Below are 24247 nucleotides of genomic sequence, written 5' to 3'. Positions count from 1 at the left end.
CACAGCTGGAACTCATGGAAACGGAACTTTGCACGTTGATGTTTCCAGAAGGGAAGGCCCCTGAGAGCCCATATCTGCCCACCCGGACAGGTGTCTTTGTGCCAGGCCCTGCAGATGGCGTGTCCTTCCCTGGAAATGCCAGGCCCTGGTGTCCTCAGCCGTGGCCTCCACCTTGTCCCCGAAATGGTGGCTAGCTCTGTCACCCAACACTTCAGTCATGATTTTCCTAAACCTTCTCCCAGATTTGCCACCAGATGCCAATGCCCCCTTCACCTGCCCCATCGTTTGCTCTCCCAGCTGCACCCAGAGTGGAGGGGCAGGGAGCAGCCCAGGAGAGCAGTGTGTGCTGCTGCAGACCGCAGAGGGGGCTCCTTGCGGAAGAGATCCGGGCTGCAGGCGACTCGGTGGCAGAGACTGTGTGGGGAGCAGGGAGGCCCTGAGAGTCAGCACAGCAATGAGGGTGTCAGGCAGCCCCATCCCAGGGACCCTGGCCTCTCCCCAGAATCCAGGAGTGTACAGGGGCCCAGGCCCAGCCCTGTGGCCCCACTGAGGACACTGAGGGCACAGAGCAGCCGTGGTGTCTCCGCATTCCTCCCCTGCCCCTGCGGCCATGGGCTCCCACCACGGAGCCAGCTCTGGCTGGGGGACCTCAAACTGCCGCCAACCAAATCACCCCCATCAAGAATCGAGGACTCTGACCCCAGTGTGCGGGTTTATTGTTCTGACTTTGCGTCTCTGTCCTGTAAAAGTCTGAAGATTATTTGGGGTTACTTTCTGAAGTTGGGGTTGGTGACCTGTAAGACAGATACCGTCACTCCTGCCAAAGCTGAGGGACCTGCCCACTCTGTCCAGGCCCTGCCTGCAGGCAGCACGGGCGCCGTGAGCTCGTCCTCAGCGAGCATGCCCAGGCTGGCTCACACCTCTGCTCTGCTGAGCGCCAAAGAGACTGCTGACTTTTGGTACCAGCAGCTTTCTGAAGCCGTTCCCATACAGCTCTCCCTGTAAAGGCCTGGGGTTCGTCTCGCATTAACACCGACGGTGGCTGTTGTGCCGAACACTAATTGTGGTTGGTTGTAGCCCTCTGTGTATCTGAAGAGCTGGCGGCAGACCAGGTTTAAACATCCCATGTTGCCATCCGGTGCATGCCGCCCCAGCAGCCGCCACTGAACCTTGCAGCCAGGGTGGCTTTCTCCAGCAGAGAGAACAGACCACCCTGCTGGATGAGCCATCTCCAGGTGGTGGTGACAGGAGGCCATTTTCCTGGAGGTTAGCGGGTCTCTAGGACCCCCCAGCCTGCCAGCTGGGATGGCCAGCACACGGGGGCTGCCTGCTGCCTGAGACAGGCTTGGGAGCTGAGTCTGGCTCACACAGTTCAACATCGGAAGATGAGCTGGCCCCTGACGGCCAAGGTGGTGCTCTGGCCTGGAGCCTGTGGTCAGAATTGAGCAGGGTGTGAAACAGCTGGCATTCAAGACCCAAAACGGAGGTTTCTAGACAAAAAAAAAAAGAGTATCTTTGTGAACCAGAATTGAGAGTTCTTTTTGTGAAAAAAGGGAGAGAGATTGTCCAGACACACAAAGGAGGAGCTGTGAGCCGCTGGAAACACCAGCAAATGAGGCCTGAAGACACGGGATGGTGCCAGCAGGCGTAGTGCCGGGAGCCACTGAGGAGTGAGGCCGCGCCCTCCTCCCGGTCCTCTGTCCTCGGAATTCAGATTCAGTGCAGGTGTTTATTTTCATTTAACAGCCAACTGTGTGCTGGGAAAGACGTGAGCATTAAGAAAAAGGAGAAACTGGCCGGGCGCGGTGGCTCACACCTGTAATCCCAGCACTTTGGGAGGCCGAGGCGGGCAGATCACAAGGTCAGGAGATCAAGACCGCGGTGAAACCTCATCTCTACTAAAAATACAAAAAAAATTAGCCGGGCAAGGTGGCGGCGCCTGTAGTCCCAGCTACTCAGGAGGCTGAGGCAGGAGAATGACGTGATCCCGGGAGGCAGAGCTTGCATTGAGCCGAGATCGTGCCACTGCACTCCAGCCTGGGGGACAGAGTGAGACTCCGTCTCAAAAAGAAAAAGAAAAAAAGAAAAAGGAGAAACTGATGCCTGTGGATGGACGAGAACCAGAGAAGTCGGCGTTGCCCAAGAGGTGGGATTGGGAAAGCCCTGTGCCACACAGGCCCCTGCCCGGCTCTTCAGCCTTCTCCTGGGCGACATTCACGACCTTGGCCGTCACGCACTGATTTTCAAACGTACCGAACGCACAGGTTGGGTGGGGTTTCCCTTTGTCTTTCAGTGCTTAGATTATGCCCAAACTCCGTCCAAATATCCCTGCAGCTGCGAATGGAGGGACCATAGGGTAACATGGTGTTGCTGCCACACCAGAGGTTTCAGGCCTGCCCACCTCTGTGAGTGCGGACCCTCCTTATACAACCTGGCATTCGTCTCCTTTCCGTGGTTCTGGGTGTTTGCTGTTTAAGAACTGAAGCTGGAGACTTGACAGTGTTGGAAACAGAGTAGCTCACCGAGGTGCTGTGCACACACCAAGCATCAGCGAGACTTCAGCCCACAGATGCTGCGGCCCTGGTGCCACCTGGACAGTGCCAGGTTGTATAAGGAGTGCCAAGCGGAGGGGCTGTCAGCTGCTGGGGGTGGGTGGCCTTGGCTGTGCTTAAGCCCAGCTCAGAGCGGCCTGCAGCAGAGTGCCCAAGTCACACGGCTTTGACCTTGTGCCCCGAGGGTAGGCTCCTGTTGTAGGACTTTTTAGTTCAGCTAAAAACAGGGTCCTTGTCACACAACCTTGAAAAATTAGGCTCCCAGACACTTTGAAGGGTGAGAAGGACAGGGTTTATTCGGCGAGAAGGAAAAGACCGTAAATAGGGCCTCCCCGCAAAGCCGGAGTCCTGCTGGTGCTCTTCCCGCCTCAGATTGGATCCCAGGTTCTACCCCGGATTGGGAGAGCTGGGATCCTCCCTCTGCAAAGGGCACCAACTTCTATGGCTCCCCACTGTTGTCCCAGTGTGCAGGCCGGTGGAAGTTTTCTCTGGGGACCACTTTATACTTGGCTGCCTCACTTCCTGCCAGAGCACAAGCCCACCACTCCCCACAAAGAAGACTTGAGGCTGGCGCGGTCCTCCGGGTCACGCGGTCCTCCAGGCCATGCGGTCCTCCAGGTCACGCGGTCCTCCGGGTCACGCGGTCCTCCGGGCCATGCGGTCCTCCGCGCCAGACCAGAAGTTCAGGTGAGGATATGGTTAGTAAGAGCCAGGTGGCTTCACTCTGCACCACCTGGAGTTGTGTCTCTGGCTGAGGAAGGCTTGGGGGTCCCCAAGACACCCTCCTGGTTGCCCAGAGGCCACGCAGGTGACCACAGCCAAGGCCAGGAGGCAGCCCGGCTTGTGTCCCTAGCACTGCAACAGACAATCAGGCTCATGCACCCATAGACCACCCCCCTGCCCTCTCAGTCACCAAGATCAGACAGTCAGGCTTGTGCACCCACGGACCCCCCGCTGCCCTCTCAGTCACCAAGATGTGTTGGATCCATCTTGACGCCCTCTGCATTTTTAGCTTCCTTTTATGGTTCCTTCTAGAACAAAGCCTTTCAGAGTCACAAGGGACTGACTTCCTAGTGCTCATGTTCGGGGGCCTGGTGGTGAAGTCCACGCTCCCCCTTCTGTTAAATCTGTGATGCTGTAATAGATCTGTCAATCAAGGAATTTCAGAGTTGTCATCTTTCTAGACTGAAAGACCCCCAGACTTTGGCTGCAGTGTGGATCCTGGTGGCCACACCCGTGTCTCCTCCTTAAGTCTGTTACGAATCAGAGCCCTACCCAGCTTATTCTGAAACCTTTAGCAGTTTCTTCATATAATCCGACCCAAATAATTTATATGAACCTGACCACTGCTGACAAGCATCGGCTGAATGCTTCCGCATATCCAGCTCGGCATCAGGAGCTTTGGGGGTTCTAAGCAAAGGCATGGACCCTGCGGCCAGGGCCCTGGGCCCTTACTCTGGGGACTCAGTGGCTGCCGTCGCCCGAGAGCCCAGATGTGCCTGCCCCTCAGCAGGTGGTCAGGCCCCTCCCTTCAGTCCCTGCTTTTCTTCTGCTTCCTTTGTGCCTCTCCACATCTACAAGGTATTGATGTCAGCCATGATAAGATACATTGGGAATATATTTATTGTACATTAAGACTGGCTTGCTGGGCATGGTAGCTCACACCTGTAATCCCAGCACTTTGAGAGGCCGAGGTGGGTGGATCACTTGAGGTCAGGAGTTCGAGACCAGCCTGGCCAATATGGCAAAACCCTATCTCTACTAAAAATACAAAAATTAGCTGGGCGTGGTGGCAGGCACCTGTAATTCCAGCTACTCGGGAGGCTGAGGCAGCTGAATCACTTGAACCTGAGAAGTGGAGGTTGCAGTGAGCCAAGATCTCGCCACTGCACTCCATCCTGGGCGACAGAGCAAGACTCTATCTCAAAAAAAAAAAAAAAAAAGACTGGCTGGGAGTATGCCTGTAATCTCAACACGTAGGGAGGCCGAGGCGGGAGGTGCCTGTAATCTCAACACGTAGGGAGGCCGAGGTGGGAGGTGCCTGTAATCTCAACACTTAGGGAGGCCGAGGCGGGAGGATCGCTTGAGCCCAGGAATTTGAGACTACCCCAGGCAACATAGTAAGACCCTGTCTCAACAAAAAAAGTAGCCAGGTGTGGTGGCACACGCCTATATCCCCAGCTACGTGCAGTTGAGGCGGGAGGATCGCTTAAGCAGGAGGTGGAAGCTGCAGTGAGCCATAATCGCACCACTGTACTCCAGCCAGGGCAACAGAACAGGACTCTGTCTTTAAAAAATTTTTTAAAAAGGGGAAAAGACACTGGCTCCTGGATCCACTCTTTTGTGTTTCTTTTGACAGGCATTACAAGATTGGACGACCAAATATTTCTGAACAGGAACCCCGGCGTCCCCTCTGTGGTGAAATTCCACCCCTTCACGCCATGCATCGCCGTAGCCGACAAGGACAGCATCTGGTATGCACTGTGCTTGTCAGACCTCCCTTCTGGCTGACCGGCAGCCCCAGCATTGCCCTGTTCACCCCTGATCACCACTCCTCTTCCTTGAAAAGCCAATGCAAGACACTTACCCCGAGGCCCTTAGCACTGTTTCCCGAGAAACGCCCCTACTGACCTTCTCCTCCTTAACCGAGCCCCGCCCACACCTGCCCCGGGCCTGGCTCTGTCCTTGTCAGTGAAAGACAGTCTGGAGTCCTGCCTGGAGGTCACAGGGGAGTGACAGGGGCTCCCCGACCACACTTGTAATAGAGGCGTACACGGGGGCCCGGCTTGCTGCCCTGCCCGCAGAAGCAAGTATGTGATAGACAAACAGTGAGAAGACGCTGGGTGCCCCAGGAGAGAAGCGAGTTTAACCCACAGCAAGTGTCGCCCTTATGTGGTGGAGAGAGTACCCGCTTCATCGGGGAGGACAGTGGGAGGGGTTCCTTTTAGAGTTTGTAAAATCCCTGTGGTTCACACCTCCATTTCTTTTTCCTCTCTTTTTAAAATTTGTGGTGAAACATACATAGCCTAAAATCTGCCATTTTAACCATTTTGAGTGCACAGCCAGTGGCATTAAGTATATTCACATTGTTAGGCGACCATCACCCCCACTGGTCTCCAGAACCTTCTCATCGCACAAAACCGAAACTTGGTCCCCATCAGACACCAGCTCCCCATTCCTGCATCCGCCTGAGCCAGCGTTCTACCTTCTGTCTCTCTGAAGTGGCCCACGCTAGGAGCCTCATACCAGTGCAGTCACCCGGGATTTGGCCCTTTGTGTCTGGCTTATTGGACTCAACGTAGTGTCTTCAAGATTCCTCCAAGCTATAGCACATGTCAGAATTTCCTTTTCCTGGCTGAGTAATATTCCACGTGTGGACGGACCACACTTTGTCTCATTGCTCATCTGTTCGTGGACACCTGGGCAGCTTCCACCTTTTGGCTGTCGTGAATAACGCTGCTGTGAACATTGGTGTACAAGTATCTGTTCAAGTCCCTGCTTTCTGTTTTTTGGGGATACGCCCAGAGTGGAATTGCTGGACCATATGGTGATGCTCTGTTTAATTTTCGGAGGAACCACCAGGCTGTTTTCCACAGGAAATCCTCTTCCCTTCCCACCCACACAGCCTGTGGCTCCGATTTCTCACATCCTTGCCAGCACCGTTATTCTCTCTTTGTTTGTTTGTTTGGAGACAGGGTCTCACTTTGTTATCCAGGCTGGTCTTGAGCTCCCAGGCTTCAACAGTCCTCCTGCCTCAGGCTCCCGAGTAGCTAGGCCGACAGGTGTGAGCCACCGTGCCCGGCTGTAGTGTGTGGTTTTTTGATAGCAGCCATCCCGGTGGGTTTCAGGAGGTATCTCACTGTAATTTGGGTTTGCAGTTTCCTAATGACTTTTTTATTCCTCTCTTCTTCCCTTAAGCTTTTGGGACTGGGAGAAAGGGGAGAAACTGGACTATTTCCACAATGGGAACCCTCGGTACACAAGGGTCACTGCCATGGAGTATCTGAACGGCCAGGACTGCTCACTCCTGCTGACGGCCACAGGTGAGCGGGCTTTGCGCAGCCGGGATCAGAACCCAGAGTCTGGAGGAGTGGCGGGGAGGGCGTGCGATCCTGAGATGTGTTTGCACATCTATCTTACAGAAAGTATAGAAAGCCCTGCTCATTCAGAAGTGGGAGGTATATGAGGGAAGGGCTTCAGCAGCAGAGGAAAGCAAAGATGACCCTGTCCTTCAGGGTTCCAGGGACTTGTCTTCTCATCTCTGTCCTCTGGCCCTTCCAGCACCAGGAACAGCCTCTGTCCTTAAACCCCTGTGAGAGACCGGGTGGGTCCCACGTGACACCCAAGAATCAGGGAGGATGCCCCAAGCCGCAACATGTGCCAGGTCCTCCCCGGCCTGTCTCCTGGCGTCGCTGGCTCATTTGCCAGTTGCTGTCCCCGCCGGGAGCTGGCACTCACCCTCCTCCAGTCCCGTCCTGTGCCCGAAAGGACATCGTTGACCGTCATGGTCACTGACCAGTGGTTCATTGCCATAGTGGGTCTCACTCTGGTTTTGGTTTTCCTGGGTTTTGGGGAATTTTTTTGGAGGGGGTCTGAAATGTCTTGGTTTCACCCTCACTTTGGAGCAATCGTTTCCACGTCAGTCACCCCACGTTGACAGTCGCTTTCCTTTAGCACTTTGAAAACACGTGTCCATTGCCTGTCACTGATAAGAAGTTGCTGTCAGTCACACGGTACTTCCTGTAGAGATTGGAGAGCACTAGGTGGGAGGCAGGCAGGAGAGGCCAGCACAGCTGAGAGAAGCGAAGGCAGACACCCAGATCCCACCCAGCCTGTCCCTGTCAGCTCCAGCCCCTGGACACCTGAGCCTCTGAGAGTGTCGAGTTGGTTGTGCTGGCAAGTGCACAGCCCTCAGCATGGTTGTGGGCTCCTGGTGAGGGATGTGGCCATGGGGACGTGTCCTCATGCAGCGCCTCCTCCGAGCACTGCCACCTCAGGACCAAGTAACATCAACCCATGTCAAAAGCCCGTGCTTGTCCCTGTAGCTGTCAGATGTGACCAGGAGGAGATGTATAGTTGGGGCGGAGGGGGCAAGGGACCACCCAGGCTCAGCCCACGGTTTCAGAGAGGCCAGATGTGAGCATCTCTGAGCACCAGCGGGAGAGGGCAGTTCCTTGGCTGAGAGAACAGGCATTGGGGCAGGGCCGGGGTCCTTTACAGAGCAGGCTCTGGACAGCAGTAGAAGGCCCCCAGCTCCAGAACTGGGAACGTTCGCTCTGTGGGATGGAGAGTGAGAGCGGGACAGGCAGGCGGGTAGAGGCGAGGCTGTTGTCCACCGGGGCAATCAGCTTGGGGCTTGAAGAGCACCTGAGGGCCACGCAGGAGGGGCTAGCAAGGCCAGGGGGCGGGGTTCCCGGGAGGCTCAGAGGACCCACATGCTTTCCTCACACCCAAGCTGACCTCCCTGCCCATCTGCTGGAGGACGCAGAGGGCCGTTTGCTTCATTCTAAGCCCCTAAGAGCAGGGCGCTGCGTCCATGCCCGCGTCTTAGCCGGAGAGTCCAGTCGTCTGCACTGTCCCTTCAAGTCAAGGCTGCTTTCTTTGTGGAGCACAGAGAGGAACAGGGCGGAGGGTTCGGGTGTCCTCTGTGAAGCTGGCCTTTCGTTCTGCTTCCTGGCACAGGCCGGCTCACCAGAGGGTAAAACACAGCCCCACCCACCCAACCAAGCTTTGCCCGCCTGCCTCCCCACCAGGGAACCCGATGCCCTAGAGCTGGAGGGAGGAAGGGGCAGCGCCAGGTCCCAGGGCAGCCAAACCTCACTCAGAGTTGAGCTCTGTGGCCAGGGTGGGACAGGATTGTGGTCTCCCATCCCCAGGCTGCAACTCCTCCTGCTGGCTCACCCAGATGTGGGTCTGAGGGCAGAGTCAAGTCAGCGGGCACCCAGAGATCTGGAACTATGGGCAGCAAGTCAAGCTGCCCGCCCAGGGTCCCTGCAGCACGACTACCAGGAAGGGCTCTTACCCCACACACACAGCACAGGCCAGGCCAGCACCGGGCCTGGTTCACATCCTTCCCTCTCTCCCTCCCCAGACGATGGTGCCATCAGGGTCTGGAAGAATTTTGCCGATTTGGAGAAGAACCCAGAGATGGTGACCGCGTGGCAGGGGCTCTCGGACATGCTGCCAACAACGCGAGGTGGGTCCGCCCTNCACAGGCCGGCTCACCAGAGGGTAAAACACAGCCCCACCCACCCAACCAAGCTTTGCCCGCCTGCCTCCCCACCAGGGAACCCGATGCCCTAGAGCTGGAGGGAGGAAGGGGCAGCGCCAGGTCCCAGGGCAGCCAAACCTCACTCAGAGTTGAGCTCTGTGGCCAGGGTGGGACAGGATTGTGGTCTCCCATCCCCCAGGCTGCAACTCCTCCTGCTGGCTCACCCAGATGTGGGTCTGAGGGCAGAGTCAAGTCAGCGGGCACCCAGAGATCTGGAACTATGGGCAGCAAGTCAAGCTGCCCGCCCAGGGTCCCTGCAGCACGACTACCAGGAAGGGCTCTTACCCCCACACACACAGCACAGGCCAGGCCAGCACCGGGCCTGGTTCACATCCTTCCCTCTCTCCCTCCCCAGACGATGGTGCCATCAGGGTCTGGAAGAATTTTGCCGATTTGGAGAAGAACCCAGAGATGGTGACCGCGTGGCAGGGGCTCTCGGACATGCTGCCAACAACGCGAGGTGGGTCCGCCCTGCTCCTCCCCGGAGCAGAATGTGCGCCCAGGGCTGCGGGCGCACTCGAAGTTCCAAGGCCCTTCTGGGGCTGTCTCTACACAGGCTGCTCCACCTCGGAGTCCCCAGAATCCTAAAGCAGCAGCTCCCCACCAATGTCCCCGAAAGCGTGTGAGCCCCAGGGCCCTGAGTGCACTGTCTGGCCGGAGTCCCAGCCCTGGGCATGGTCAGCCACTCGTGGGTGCCCCTGTCCCCAACCTTCGTCCTTGGCTTGCAGACATGTGCTGCTTGGGACAGTATCACTGCCAGCAGGGCCTAAAGGACCTGCATCACGCGCTCTTTGGGCCCAAATTTAACTCCTCCTTGGTCAGTGCACATGGCCACATGGGGCCTCAGGCACTCACTGGCCTGCCCAGGCTGGAGGGATGCAGCGGCTGCAGTGTCGGCTCTGGGCACAGTTCTGCATGTTGCCTGCACCGCCGCGTGGCCTGGACGAGGGCCGGAGCACGGGCCCGCAGGTCGTTCTGGAAGGACTCAGGCGGAGTTAGGAGGCTCCCAGGGTCAGGCTTTGGGGTCTGGATTTCCAGAGGCCCCTCCGCAGCGCCAGGCCTTCGCCTCTGGGAGTCATCACCCTTCAGTGGATCCTGCAGCCCTTGGCAATGCTCAGAGTGAACAGTTACCCCGCCGGCCCCTCTGCCGGCTCCTGCCGGTTTGTGATTTCTGTGTCTTCGTCTGTAGCCTGTGGATGTGGCCTTACACCTTGTGGTCAGCCGTCCGTGTGGGGCCTGCCCTGGTTCTGCCCTAGGTCACATGGCTCTGTCTCTGCCCTTCTGTCCAAGCGCCTGTCCCAGGAGATGCCAACCCTCACGTGCCTCAGGGGACGTCATGGGGACAGCTCCAGGGTGGACATTTCCTGGAATGTTGGATTTCTTTTTTATATGTAGCCATGTTCGTAAGTTTCATCCAGCAGAATAAACCATCCACACCCCACACTCCACGGAGGCCCTTTCCTGTTTTCTGTCCTGATCTCCAGGCTCTGCTTCCCCCATGAGGCAACCCTCTTCTGGGGTATGACAGCTTCCCTGGGACAGAGCAGGAGAGGTGAGCCCCAGCCCGGGGCCCTGGTCCGGGAGGGGTCCCGGGGGAAAGCTGGATGGCCAGCCTGGGGGTCAGACCACTCACTGGCCACTGTGTGCGTCTCCGAAAGACCAAATTTGGTGACACTGTGTCATTTGCTAGAGAGGAAAGATGACTGGGGTCGCTCAGAGCAGTGGTGCCGTGGAAGGAGCTGAGCTTCCGCATGGGAGTGCCTGGCTGAGCCCTGGCTCTGCCTTGCCCTTTCTCTTGTTTGCTTTTGTGAAAATTTCCCACCCTGTCCAAGGCTCAGACCTGCCAGAAATGCAGTGTTGGAAGGATGCACCTGCAGGCTGGCCCCGGGGTCCCTGAGACCCCCAGAAGCATCCACACATCCACACCTGGGCCACGCTGCAGGAGACTAGACTTGCAGCCTATGCCGTCCCACAGGCTCTCAGTCTGTCCGGGTCAGGACAGCAGAACCCAGCTTACAGATCAGGAAGCAGCCCTGAGGAGAAGTGGCCTTCTCAGCCCAGACCGCCCAGTGCTTCCTTTGGAGCAGGAGCCTGTGCTGCACTTCATGGGTCTTGGGGTCAGAGAACAAGGCTCTCACCACAGGGGAAGGCAGCAGAGGCGTCTCGCCAGGCGTAAGAGCTCCAGGCCCCGGTCCCCGAAGGCCGTGTCAGCTGTGGGCTGGGGCCACCAGGCACAGCTCTGGGCTCCCTGAGGTCACACACGGGCCCTCGCTCCCAGCTCCCAGCGGAGGAGCAGGGCTGCAAGTTGAGAGCCTGTGATCCACCATGGCTCGTGCTTCTGACCTGCTGGGACATTTCTTCCTGCTTGGATTCAGGTGTATCACAGTAGAGGGACCACACTTCTTTTTTTGTTTGTTTGTGTTTGTGTTTGAGATGGGGTCTTGCTTTCACTGCAGCCTCAACCACTCGGGCTCAAGCGATCATCCCACCTCAGCCTCCCGAGTAGCTGGTTCACAGGCGCCACCACCACAACCGCTAGTCTTTTTTTTTTTTTTTTTTTGAGACGGAGTTTCACTTTTGCTGCCCAGGCTGGAGTGCCATGGCAGATCTGGGCTCACTGCAAGCTCCGCCTCCCGGGTTCGAGCAATTCTCCTGCCTCAGCCTCCTGAGTAGCTGGGATTACAGACACCTGCCACCACACCCGGCTATTTTGTGTATTTTTAGTAGAGACAGTGTTTCACTATGTTGGCCAGACTGGTCTCGAACTCCTGACCTCAAGTGATCCACCCGCCTCAGCCTCCCAAAGTGCTGGGATTACAGGTGTGAGCCACCGCGCCCGGCCTACACTGGCTAATCTTTTATTATTTGTAAAGACAAGGTCGCGCTATGTTGCCCGGGCTGGTCTTGAACTCCTGGGCTCAACCAGTCCTCCTGACTTGGCCTCCCAAAGTGCTGGGATTATAGGTGTAAACACATCTGGCCTGGCGCTGCATTTCAAAAGTAAAATAAAGAATGTATGTATGCCAACAATTAACAACTAGAAAATGTAATTATAAAACATCATGGGCCGGGCATGGTGGCTCACGCCTGTAATCCCAGCACTTTGGGAAGCCGAGGCAGATGGATCACCTGAGGTCAATAGTTCCAGACCAGCCTGACCAACATGGTGAAACCCCATCTCTACTAAAAATACAAAAATTAACTGGATGTGGTGGCAGGCACCTGTAATCCCCGTTACTCAGGAGGCTGAGGCAGGAGAATCACTTGAACCTGGGAGGCAGAGGTTGCAGTGAGCCGAGATCACACCACTGCACTCCAGCCTGGGCAAAAGAGCAAGACTACATCTCACACAAAAAAAAGAAAAGAAAGTTGGCCGGGCGCGGTGGCTCAAGCCTGTAATCCCAGCACTTTGGGAGGCCGAGACGGGTGGATCACTTGAGGTCAGGAGATCGAGACCATCCTGGTCTACACGGTGAAACCCGTCTNTGAGGTCAATAGTTCCAGACCAGCCTGACCAACATGGTGAAACCCCATCTCTACTAAAAATACAAAAATTAACTGGATGTGGTGGCAGGCACCTGTAATCCCCGTTACTCAGGAGGCTGAGGCAGGAGAATCACTTGAACCTGGGAGGCAGAGGTTGCAGTGAGCCGAGATCACACCACTGCACTCCAGCCTGGGCAAAAGAGCAAGACTACATCTCACACAAAAAAAAGAAAAGAAAGTTGGCCGGGCGCGGTGGCTCAAGCCTGTAATCCCAGCACTTTGGGAGGCCGAGACGGGTGGATCACTTGAGGTCAGGAGATCGAGACCATCCTGGTCTACACGGTGAAACCCGTCTCTACTAAAAAAAATACAAAAAAACTAGCCGGGCGAGGTGGCGGGCGCCTGTAGTCCCAGCTACTTGGGAGGCTGAGGCAGGAGAATGGCGTAAACCCGGGAGGTGGAGCTTGCAGTGAGCCGAGATCGTGCCACTGCACTCCAGCCTGGGCGACAGAGCTAGACTCCGTCTCAAAAAAAAAAAAAAAAAAAGAAAAGAAAAGAAAGAAATCATGGACCACGGGAATAAAAACTGCAAGACACCTAGGAATGAATCCAACAAAGGCTCCTTCTTCACAGATCAAAGCGTAACCTCTAATTGAAGACTATAAAAGGCCCATGCAGTGTTGACAGCACCACAGCCGTGGATAAAAAGACTCATCATCGTGGAGACTGGCAGTTCTCAAATTAATCTGTGCATTTATTCATACACTTTTGATTATATTCCCAGGAGAGATTTGTATAAAATGCAGACCAGCCAAGGCAATATTGAAGAGGCGCGGACGGCATTAAGAAGCTACAATCGCAGGGCAGCCAGGCCAAGAGGCACCAGGGCCCTCAGCGCAGCAGTGAGCCCAGCAGGGCCTCAAGCGGCAGGGCCCCTCTGCACACTGCGGGAGGAGCCATGTTGCTAAATGGTGTTGGGACAGCTGGTGCCCTATGGAAAAAGATGCAGTGACACCCCATGTCACACTCTGCACAGAACACATCACAGCGAGAGACCTAACAACCCTTTCAGAGAAAAATGAAGAGGGAATCTTCGTAACCGTGAGGAACAAAAAGACAGCTTGAACAGGAGACTGAGGGTAAAGACGTCGACAGGTTTGACTCTACAAACTTCTTCATGACCACAAGAAAAACGTCACGGTTGTAATGTAAGTGGCAGAATAAGAAAGGATATTTGCAGTATCTACGAGTTACAGAATATGTATAAAAATATGTTCTGTATGTTTTCACATCAGACAGTCGTGAAAAAAACAACTGACGTGAAGAAAACGGCAAACACCACACGTCGATAAGGATTTGGGGACACCGGCTTGTGTGTGTCCTGCCAGGAGTGTAGATGGTCACCCATTTGGGAAATGTAATGGCCTTCCCTGGGGAGATCGGAGTCGTGCAAGACGCATGACTGGCAGTTCCGCTTCTAGGCGCTTCCTTCTCCACCTGTAGGGACACGTGAAGTTGTTGACTGTGACATGGTTCACAAAGCCAGGGGCAGCTCACATGACGGGGTTAATTGTGCAGTGGAAGGTAACACAAGATTAAATGAGTTAACCAGAGCTGTGTGTCTTGGGCCAGATAAATCCTCAAAGCCTAACAGTAAAGAAGCAAGTTACCAGAAGGTAGGCCCCATGTTGACACTGAAGAGGCTTTTTGAAATGCGGAAGCCGTGTTACGTTGTCAGTGGGCGTGCGTGAGCAGGAGAACCTCAGCGGCCCCTGGGAGGCGCCCTCAGCCCACGGGACGGCTCTCCCAGGCCGGGGCAGGGGCAGAGGCAGACGATGCTTTTACGGTGTCTAAAATTATGCTTCTCTGAGAAAAAAAAAAAAGAGCAAACAATGGTAAAAAGTTAGCAAAGTTAGAGCTGAGTGGTGGGTCAAGGATTCCTGTGGTGTTCCTTTCTGTATTTAAAATAGTTACCATTATACTTCTAGAACTGGATCTGGTTTTAAATAGAGGCCGTCACGGGAGGTGGGGTTGCTCTGCTCTGTCTAATCCCTGCACAAAGGGCAGCCCTTGCCCCCTTCTCTCCGTCCATCCCTTGCTGACGCCGGCCGTCGGGAATCAGCCCCTTACTGTCTGGAGTCTGCCAGCCCGTGGCCCATGCTGAGCTCCTGTTTGTCTCAGAAGAACTAGCCTCCTCCAGCTTTGACAGGGCCGAAAGGAGGACCCTCATCTTCAAGCCTTGACAGCCTTCCTAAAGTCACCGAGACCTGCCAGTTCTGCCCAGGTGTCCAGACGGCGGGCATCCTAGACGTTCCTGGAAGGCGCTGCTCCCTCTAGTAGATGCCTGGGTCATAGGCGAGCCTGGGTCATAGGGGAAGGCTCGGAGTTCCAGCTCAGAATTGTCGCCCCAGCCTGGACGTGGGGCACACCAGGGGCCCCAGCAGGAGCTCATGTGAGGCATATGGACCCACCAGATGGGCTCAGTGACGGCAGGGGTTCCTTGGAGTCCCTGGCCAAGTGGCTGCCCAGAGCAGGCCCCAAAGCCTGCCCAAGGCGAGGGCCCATGGTGTGACACCACATCCCACTGTGTCTCTCCAGGAGCCGGGATGGTGGTGGACTGGGAGCAGGAGACCGGCCTCCTCATGAGCTCGGGGGACGTGCGGATCGTCCGGATCTGGGACACAGACCGTGAGATGAAGGTGCAGGTAACCATGCGGGTGTCCCCCAAGCCCCAGGCCTGTGGGGCAGCGTGTGCAGGGCTGGTCCTCATCACAGAGCCCAGCACAGTGTGCGGTGAGGCAGGGCCTGGAAGGACAGTGCCGAGACAATGCCGGGAGGAGACATGGGCTCCCTGAGGCCTGTGGATGCAGGTGAACCGCCGCGTTCAGCCCCGCGCTACAGCGTGGCTCAGCCTGTGCCACCTCTGAGTGTTTTCAAGCAGGGTCTTCTCTCTGCAGGTTAAGGAATGTCAGAAGTCAGTAGGGTGAGCCGTTGTAAATTAGAATGATTATTTGTAGGGTTGTTTGTTTTTGAGATGGGGTCTCACTCTGTCACCCTGCGTCAGCCAGGCTGGAGTGCAGTGGTGCAGTCACAGCTCACCGCAGCCTCAACCTCCTGGCCCACGTGATCCTCCCATCTCACCTCCACAAGTAGCTGGAACTACAGGCATGCGGCCCCACGCCTGGCTAACTTTTTAAACTTTTTGTAGAGACAGGGGTCTCAGTATTTGCCCAGGCTGATCTCGAATTCCTGGCTCCAGCAATCTTCCTGCCGTGGCCTCCCAAAGCACTGGGATTACAGGTGTGAGCCACTACAGGAGGCCTTTTGCTTCTTTTTTTTTTGTTTGAGACGGAGTCTCACTCTGTCGCCCAGGCTGGAGTGCAGTGACGCAATCTCAGCTCACTGCAAGCTCCGCCTCCCGGGTTCACGCCATTCTCCTGCCTCAGCCTCCCGAGTAGCTGAGATTACAGGCGCTTGCACCACGCCCGGCTAATTTTTTTTGTATTTTTAGTAGAGATGGGGTTTCACGTGTTAGCCAGGATGGTTTCGATCTCCTAACCTCGTGATCCACCCACCTCAGCCTCCCAGAGTGCTGGGATTACAGGCGTGAGCCACTGTGCCTGGCCAGAAGCCTCTTTGCTTCTTAAAGCATCTGTTATTTTCAGTTTTGACAAAAAGCGGAGTACATTGGTTTTGCCCAAAACAGCCTGGAAAAGTGGTAGAGACCTAAGGAGGCCACGCTCAGCAGAAATCTAAGTGCATTGACTTCGTTTGGAGCAGAGGCGAGACCACAGATACTGTGAGGGAGAGCGCCTGAGTGGCTTTAGAGCCAGGATTCCCTTCCCCCGGGTCCCCAGGGAGAGGTGTGGAGCAGAGGCCATCCCCAGCCTCTCTCCCGGGCCGTCTGGTGTCAGAAGGGATGGCTCAGCCCTGCCGTAGAGGGCCGTGTGGTGCAGGCCCAGCAGAGGGGAGGCCTGGGCACCCTCAGCTGCTCAAAGCCGCTGTGGTTGCTCTGGGCAGCAGCAGCCCGAGAACGTGGCCCAGGCCTCTCCCTGTGGGCAGCGTCTCCTCTGACCTGACCACGGATCCCACAAGGCACCAGCAGCTTTCATGGCACCTTCTTTGGGGTGGAGGGGTCTTGGGCCTGCCTGGAGCTGTGGCTCCACTGGAGATGTGGCCCTCAGGGCACGGCGTGGACACCCTGATCCCCAGGATCTGGTCACCAGTTGGGGCTTAGAGGCCCGGGTGGCCTGCGGGGCAGGTGCTGTTCTGCAGAGGTGCATGGAGGCACAGAGCGCAGCACAGAGCCACCTCTGCCCCTCGCAGGGGTCCGGCCCCATCGTCCCCACGCCTGGGTTTTCTCCTGGAGTACACAGCCCAGCACCGTCCCTCATGCATGGAAAGTGTTCTCCCTCTCATGGCCCTTTTCCTCCTGCGTCCCTGGCAGGTGCCATCGCCCCCCACCCCCACTTCTCCAGCACTTATAGCCCCCGAGGGAGCCAGGCGACCCCTCCTAGACTCATCCCGTAGCTCATTAGAAGTTCTGAGAAGCAGCCAGTGAGGAGTCCTTGCCAAAATGTGTTTTGCTGCCCTTTTTAGGAAACAGAGAGAGGTTGGAAGTTTAATTGGCACTGACAGCCAGTCCTTTCCAGAGGCGTTTGCAGGCCGCCGCTCGGGGTGGGGCTGGGCTCTGCCTCACTGGCTCGGGGCCCAGGCGCCTCAGGGCCTCAGGGCTGTCCCTCCAAGGCCAATGGACAAGGGTGTGACTCAGTGCCCTGCCAGCCCCTGCCTCTCCCTGGGACTCCTGGGCTCCCTGGGCCTTCCATGCTTCCCTGGATAGAAAGGCCCCTGCAGCCAGGAAGGGGGATCCCCACAGCCAGGGAGGCAGCAAGAGGGGTCCTGGTGCTGCAGGACAGCAGGGAGGGCAGCTCAGTGCCCAGGTCTTCACCGGGCTGCCTGTGTTTGGCCCTAGGACATCCCCACAGGCGCAGACAGCTGCGTGACGAGTCTGTCCTGTGATTCTCACCGCTCACTCATCGTGGCTGGCCTCGGTGATGGCTCCATCCGCGTCTACGACAGAAGGATGGCGCTCAGCGAATGGTACCTTGGCCCTGTCCTCTCCCTCCCCCAGTGGTGGCAGGGCGCCTTCTAGGTGGTAGAGGCCGTGTCACTGCCAGCTGGTTGGGTCCAGGTTTCTCAGTGAGATGCAAAGCTTCCCCAGGAGCCCACAATGGAGTATTTAGGCCAGTCCTGCTGGGCTCCCCAAAACCGCCAGGCCCGTCCCACCAAGGCCTATCCCACGGAGGCCCATCCCACAAAGGGCTCCCCCACAGAGGTCCATCCCACAGCCTATGGAGGAGCACAGGGTACAGGCCGTGTGGGATGAGCCAGTGGACTGGAGGCAGAGGCTGTCGGGGTGAGGCGGGGGCCCCAGCCAGACACCTGCCACCTCTGAGCTCACCTGAACAGAATACTGCCACTGCCTGCCACCTCCTGGGTCACGCAGCAAGTGTCCAGGGAGGGATGTCTGAGGGCACACGTGTGGGCACAGCAGCCCCGGGCACTGCCTCCGCCGAGCACCCCTGTGGGCAGGTGTTGTCCAGGCCTAGCAGGGACAGTCTGTCTTGGCCCACACGGCTGATACAGCAGAAGTCAGTTTCACCCAGCACAGAGCGAGGATTCTCAGAAGGTCCTTGTGCCCCCAGCTTCATCAGCTTTAGGTCTGGGATTCTCATTCCTAACCCTCCAGTCTGCACAGATCGGGGAGGCACAGTGAGGAGTTTTGAGGGAAGCAAAGCAAAGGGTGGGCAGGGCCTGGGAGCGCTGCGATGGCCGCCTGGCCCCCGTCTCTGGGCAGCTCCCATGTGGCTCAGACAGTCCTCCAGCGGCCTGACGGTGACCTAGGGCCCAGCCCTGAGCCGGCCTGGGGAGGACACAGGGGGTCTCTGCTGGAGCAGGTCACCTGGAGGGGGCTCTGACCCTGCGTGGGCACTGGCTCCTCCTGGGAGCGGACAGGCGAGGGCCTGCGGACCCGCTGGCACAGGCAGACGTGGGCAGTCCCTGGTGTGGACCCGCTGGCACAGGCAGACGTGGGCAGTCCCTGATGCGGACCCCCTGGCACAGGCAGACCTGGGCAGCCCCCGGTGAGAGCCCCGAAGGGTGGGGACATCCTTCAGGGAAGCCCACGCTGAGCGCGCCCCTCCCCTGCAGCCGCGTCATGACGTACCGGGAGCACACAGCCTGGGTGGTGAAGGCCTCCCTGCAGAAGCGCCCGGACGGCCACATCGTGAGCGTGAGGTGAGGAGCGCCGATCGGTAGCAGCCATTCTGCTGTAAAACATTATTTTCCCCTCCTTTTAAAATATGTCCTTGGGGGCTGGGCGCGGTGGCTCAAGCCTGTAATCCCGGCACTTTGGGAGGCTGAGACGAGCAGATCACGAGGTCAGGAGATCGAGACCATCCTGGCAAACATGGTGAAACCCCCGTCTCTACTAAAAAAATACAAAAAACTAGCCGGGCGAGGTGGCGGGCGCCTGTAGTCCCAGCTACTCGGGAGGCTGAGGCAGGAGAATGGCGTAAACCCGGGAGGCGGAGCTTGCAGTGAGCTGAGATCCGGCCACTGCACTCCAGCCCGGGCGACAGAGCGAGACTCCGTCTCAAAATAAATAAATAAATAAAATAAAATATGTCCTTGGTATCTAAACAGCTGAAAGGGGATGGCATTTCGGGCAGTAATTAACTCCTGCCCTGGAACTGGCCAGAAAGGTCAGGCACAGCCCCCGGGGCCACGGCTGCTCCCCTGCTGGGGACACCTGACCTGCAGGCGCTTTGGGAACTTTCCTGGGCTGCCGAGCGGAGGGTCGGGGGGAGCTGGGCAGCGGCTCTCCCTCCACAGCATCCGCCAGGCATGTGGCCGTTGTCTGCATGTAAATTCAGTTCTGCCGCTTGGTGAATACAGCACCAAGAGCAGGGAATATTTATTTGCCTATTAAAGGGAGAGCAGAATGTAATTTATGAACACAAAGCCAGCATTTCTTCAAAGAGATGCTCTTTCCCCCCTTGTTTGTGATATAAAAACCAGGCATAACTCTTGGGATGGACGCCTGCTAGGGTGGAAGGCAGGAGCCACGAGGCCTCGAAAGGGCCAGGCCATCCCTCAGGCCGCAGCCATCTAGGCTCTGTCTCCCGGGACTGCAGGCCCCTGTTGCATGAAATCTAATCTGGCTGGAAATGAAACCAGTAGCTCGCAGCCTCCTCCTGTGTCTGTGCTCGTGGCCATTTCTCTAGGCCAGAAAGCTCCGGGCCTTTTCTGGATCTGAGGGAGCTTGAGGGGCAGCCTTGGCCCTGAGACCGGTGCAGGGGCGTGTCCGGGCCCCGCCTGGGCAGCCCTCACTGGGGGCGCTGAGCATCCAGGCAGCCTTTTCCTTGAGCAGTGTGTGTGCAAACAGGCGTGCGACCCCCACACCCGGTTCCACCGTTCCCCTGGTCCGGCCCCTCCTGGGGACTCCAGGCGGAGGTGTCACTGTGACCCTCTCTTGGCAGCGTCAACGGAGATGTGCGCATCTTTGATCCCCGGATGCCGGAGTCGGTGAATGTGCTTCAGATCGTGAAGGGGCTGACAGCCCTGGACATCCACCCCCAGGCGGACCTGATCGCGTGGTGGGTGCTGCCGTCTCCCCGGCCTCCCTGCTCCCCGCCTCCCGCCTCTGTGCAAACATGAGGCTCTTGTGTGCCTGCCCCCACAGGAGCTGAAGGAGGGCAGGGGAGGATTTCACTGCTGTTGGGACATAAAAACAAAAGATCTCTGCCCGCCACATCCTCCTCCCAGGATCAACTCTCAGGGCCCTGCCAGGCCCGAGTCCTCAGTGAGAGTGACCAGAGGGTCACACCTGCCCCGAGCCGGCCTGTCCCTGCAGTCTCGGCCTGTGCACCTGTCTTTCTTCCATCCTCAGAGGAGAGGGCAGTGACACTGGGACCCTTTCTCTCCCCACAGTGGCTCCGTCAATCAGTTCACTGCCATCTACAACGGGGGCGGCGAGCTGATCAACAACATCAAGTACTACGATGGCTTCATGGGCCAGCGGGTCGGCGCCATCAGCTGCCTGGCCTTCCACCCACACTGGGTCAGTGCAGCGGCGGGTGGGGGCTGGGGGCCGGAGGCCAGGGGCGAGGGCCGGAGGCTAGGGACAAGGGGGCCAGACAGCAGGGGTCCTGCCTGGGCACCCCACACCACAGTGAGGGCCACTGGCCACCTGAAGAAGAGACTTGCCCGGGGCCCAGGATCTCCAGGGCCCCTGCCCCACCCTGCACTCGCCCCGGAAGCAGAGCTCCAGTCCCGTCACTCTGGGAAGAATTGACGGCACCTGCACAGTGGTCGGGCAGAGCTGCTGCCCTCAGACCCTGCACTAAAGCCATCCCTGGGGACCTCCAGGCAGAGTTGCTCAGGGTGTCCATCCCTGTGCAGCCTTCACCCCGTCCCCTGTGTGGCCCTCACCCGTCCCCTCTGCAGCCCTCACCCCATCCCCTGTGCAGCCAGGCCTTACCCCATCCCCTGTGCGGCCCCCACCCCGTCCCCTGTGTGACCGAGTCCTCACCCTGTCCCCTGTGTGAGTCCTCACCTCGTCTCCTGTGCAGCTGGGCCCCACCTGCACGGCTCTCTGGCCTTGGTTGCAGCCTCCCCACGTGGCTTCAGGCCATTGTCTTTAGATTAGGATCCTGCCCACTTGCCTTCTTGCGTTCATGCCTTCAGGCTTCCGGCATGCAGCTCTGCTGACGTGTGACATTAGATCCCAGAGCTGTCCCTGTGGGGCAGTGCTGAAAACACCACGCAGGGCCCGGGGGCGGCACCACACCCATCACGGAGCGCACCACACATGGGCCCTGCAGAGAGGACTGGTGGGTGCCGGCCCAGCACTTCCGGGCCTGAGGTGGGCATCCTGAGACCCCGGCAGGAGCTGCCTAAGGACGCGGGTTGGCCCACACGCCACCCCCGCCCGCAGTGTCTGCCTGCACCTGAACCCCTGCTTACCCCTTCTCCTCTCTCCTGCAGCCTCACCTGGCCGTGGGAAGCAACGACTACTACATCTCCGTGTACTCGGTGGAGAAGCGCGTCAGATAGCGGCGTGACCCGGGCCCGCCAGGCCACGGCCACCTGCTGTACATAGTGAAGCTGCCACTTGCCGGGGCGTGGGGTGTCGGCTGCTGCGGCCCCGCGGTGTGAACGGTGGCTGCTGCCTTAGCTGCTGATGACGGCAGGAGGGCCCTGCTACTCGCTTTTGTCTGTCTTCGCTGTCGTGTCCGGAATGTCAGGGAAGGGGAGGGCTTGGGTTGACGGTGGCTTCCCACTGAGCACCAGCATCCGGGTGCACCCCCGCGGCCGCAGCACCTCTGGCCCTCTCCTGTTCTGTGTTTCTCTGAGACGTTGAAAGGGGAAACACCGCATTTTATTTCCATGTAATCAGAGCATTAGCTGCAGCAAAACCCCCGGACAGAGCCCTGGAGGAGAGGCAGGCGCTGGGGCTCCCACGGGTCCCTGGAGCGGCCGTCCCCATCAGGCCAAGAGCGAGCGAGAGGTGCTGCCCCAGCCAGGCCCACCGCCTCTCACAGTCAGTGCACGCAAGCAGGGACATTTCCTAGCCGGCTGGGGCACACTGGAAATTCGGGAAACCAAGAGAGGGGAAGAAGGAGATGCCCCTCTAGCTGGCGGGTATGAAGAAAGCCGCCCGGGGGGCCGGGCTGTCCTTGGCCGCTGGCCGCATCACTGAACGGGAGGAGCGCAGCCCCTCCTCCACAGCCCACCCTCCCTGCACCTCCAGGTCTCTAGACTCTAGTTTTGGCCCCTCTCACGCAGAGCTGTCAGCAGGGGCCTCTGTGGCTGCGCACAGGAGAGGCAGGTCCTTGGCAGTGTAGCCCCTGCTTTAATCCACAGGGCTCCTTTCCCTCCGAAGGGCTGCTCTTCCCCGCACATGCAGGGGCGGCGGCCTGGCCTGTAGTCTCCGTGCCTGTGCCCACACGGGTGTAGCACACGCATGTGTGGGCACCACGGCTGGCACCCGGGGGCACACATGCAGGCGGCGTGGTCTCCCTGCTCTGTCCGCACACGTTCATCACACACAGGTGAGAGGCAGTGCCGGGTCCTAGACGGCTCTGGGTGACACCAGCCCCATCTCCAGCCCTGAGTCGCCCATGCTGATGCGACTTTGGCTTGCGGCTGGGCCTGTGGTGCAGACAGGAGCTGTGTGGACAGTCCCGCCCAGGAGGGGCCTCGGGGTGTGTGTGAGTAGTTTTGCAAACAGAACACAACCACAATGATGGTATTTTGAAAAGCATTTTTTCCATGTTCGTCGGGAATCAGGATCATTGAGAGGTGGAGGAGCCAAGTGGCTTCATTGTGGCATTAAGAGGCCCATGACCATGGGAGTGAGAGTGGGCGCGGCGAGGCCCAGCTCCCCTGTGGTGTGACTGGCGTCCTGCCGTGGCCAAGAGCATCTCTTCTGGGTGGATGGAACCCTGCCTGGCTGCGTTTGGTCGGAGAAACACCTGGTCTTTGGGGGCTGAGCTGGAGTCTGAGTTGGGGCTGGCCGGGACGTGACAAGGTGGGACAGAGGCGGCCCCTCCGCTGCTCTTTATTGGAATGCGAGCTCCCACCAGAAGGAGGTTCCGGCACGAATCCCATCCCCACGTCTGGGCCGAGCGAGCAGACCAGGTCCCGAAGGTGTAGAGAGCCCCCACCTCCACAAGTCCCAGCCTCAGCTCACAGGGCGTGCCAGGCGGCAACACCAGAATCTTCCAGAAGCCCAGCTCCACCCGCACACACAGCTTCCCATCCAGTCCTTCAACTCGATTCTTACCTAACACGTGTTTCTGTTTGTTTTGAGACAAAACCACCACCTGTCAAAAGGCAGGTGGCTCCAGAGGGGGCAAGACCCTCCTGCCCCTGCTCCACCCTGGAGCTGCCCCCATGGGCTCTGCGTGCCACCTGCACGTGGGCTGTCTTCACAGGTCTGATGCGAAAATTCAATCACGATGTTAACCAGGGCTCGAGAGAGTGCCAGCCTAAAGGCTCCTTATCTCTATTTATTTTACCAAATGCGAATTGAGAAAGACTTTGACAAAACACAAAATGGCAATGTGAAGCTAAGAGCAGGACAAACAGTAAACAACACGCGCAGACTCTGTGGCTGGCGGCTGTGTCTTTAAGCAAACTGCCCACCCCCACCGCAGGGGTCGTAGGTCAGAGTAGAGCTGGGGTGGGGGGGACCTTGCCCGGGTCCCCTTGCTGTCCCCAGGGCCACCAGCAGCTCTCCAGGCAGGCACCATGGCCATAGGGGGCCTGGCATGTTGAGGGGTGTGCAAAGGTCTCGGTCCTCATCTCCCGGGCAGCAATCCTGCCTCCCAGGCAGTGCCTGCAGCCCTGTGGCACAGACCCCACATCAGGGAGCACGCTCTGTGGTGAGAGCTGTGCTGTGACGTAGGCCGGACACATTTCTTTCTCTAAAATGACAGTTACCCTCTCACAGTCAGAGGCTCCTTTCAAGTCTGCATTGAAATCTGGGCCACGTCAGAGTTGCTAAGGAAGAAGCCACTTCCCCACCTCTGGAGGCCTCCGCTCTCCTTGGCTCATGGCCCCTTCTTCCACTTCAGGGCCTCTGAGCCACGCCCACCACCACTTCCCCTTCTGATGCAGGCCAGAAGTGTTTCCAGGCCTGGGGGCCATGCTGCCTTGGGTTGTGCGGGTCCTTAGTCCTAATCACATCTGCACATCCCTCTGGTCAACTCTTTGGGTTTTTGTTTTGAGTCTCGGTCACCCTGGCTGGAGTGCAGTGGCGAGATCTTGGTTCACCTCAACCTCTGCCTCCTGGGTTCAAGCAATTCTCCTGCCTTAGCCTCTCGAGTAATGAGTAATTAGCCACCACACCTGGCTGATTTTTATGTTTTTA

At 57.9% G+C, this 24247-nt stretch overlaps 1 protein-coding gene across 1 annotated transcript in view; it reads left to right on the top strand.

Annotated features, from left to right (window-relative positions):
* Positions 1-23481, top strand: part of RPTOR (regulatory associated protein of MTOR complex 1) — a 424190-nt gene extending 400709 nt beyond the window's left edge. The window contains exons 27-35 of the mRNA XM_017879553.1: positions 4912-5026; positions 6471-6595; positions 8644-8748; positions 14908-15014; positions 17282-17409; positions 18520-18606; positions 19851-19967; positions 20302-20431; positions 21358-23481. Coding sequence (XP_017735042.1) covers positions 4912-5026; positions 6471-6595; positions 8644-8748; positions 14908-15014; positions 17282-17409; positions 18520-18606; positions 19851-19967; positions 20302-20431; positions 21358-21426 — 983 coding nt within the window. The 3' untranslated portion in view covers positions 21427-23481. The remainder of the gene's footprint in view (positions 1-4911; positions 5027-6470; positions 6596-8643; positions 8749-14907; positions 15015-17281; positions 17410-18519; positions 18607-19850; positions 19968-20301; positions 20432-21357) is intronic.
* Positions 23482-24247: the final 766 nt, after the last annotated feature.

Source organism: Rhinopithecus bieti, unplaced genomic scaffold (assembly GCF_001698545.2).
Source record: "Rhinopithecus bieti isolate Rb0 unplaced genomic scaffold, ASM169854v2 scaffold_9899, whole genome shotgun sequence".
Classification (NCBI taxonomy): Eukaryota; Metazoa; Chordata; class Mammalia; order Primates; family Cercopithecidae; genus Rhinopithecus; species Rhinopithecus bieti.
Note: the sequence above shows the minus strand (reverse complement) of the source record. Positions and strands in the feature narration are given on the sequence as shown.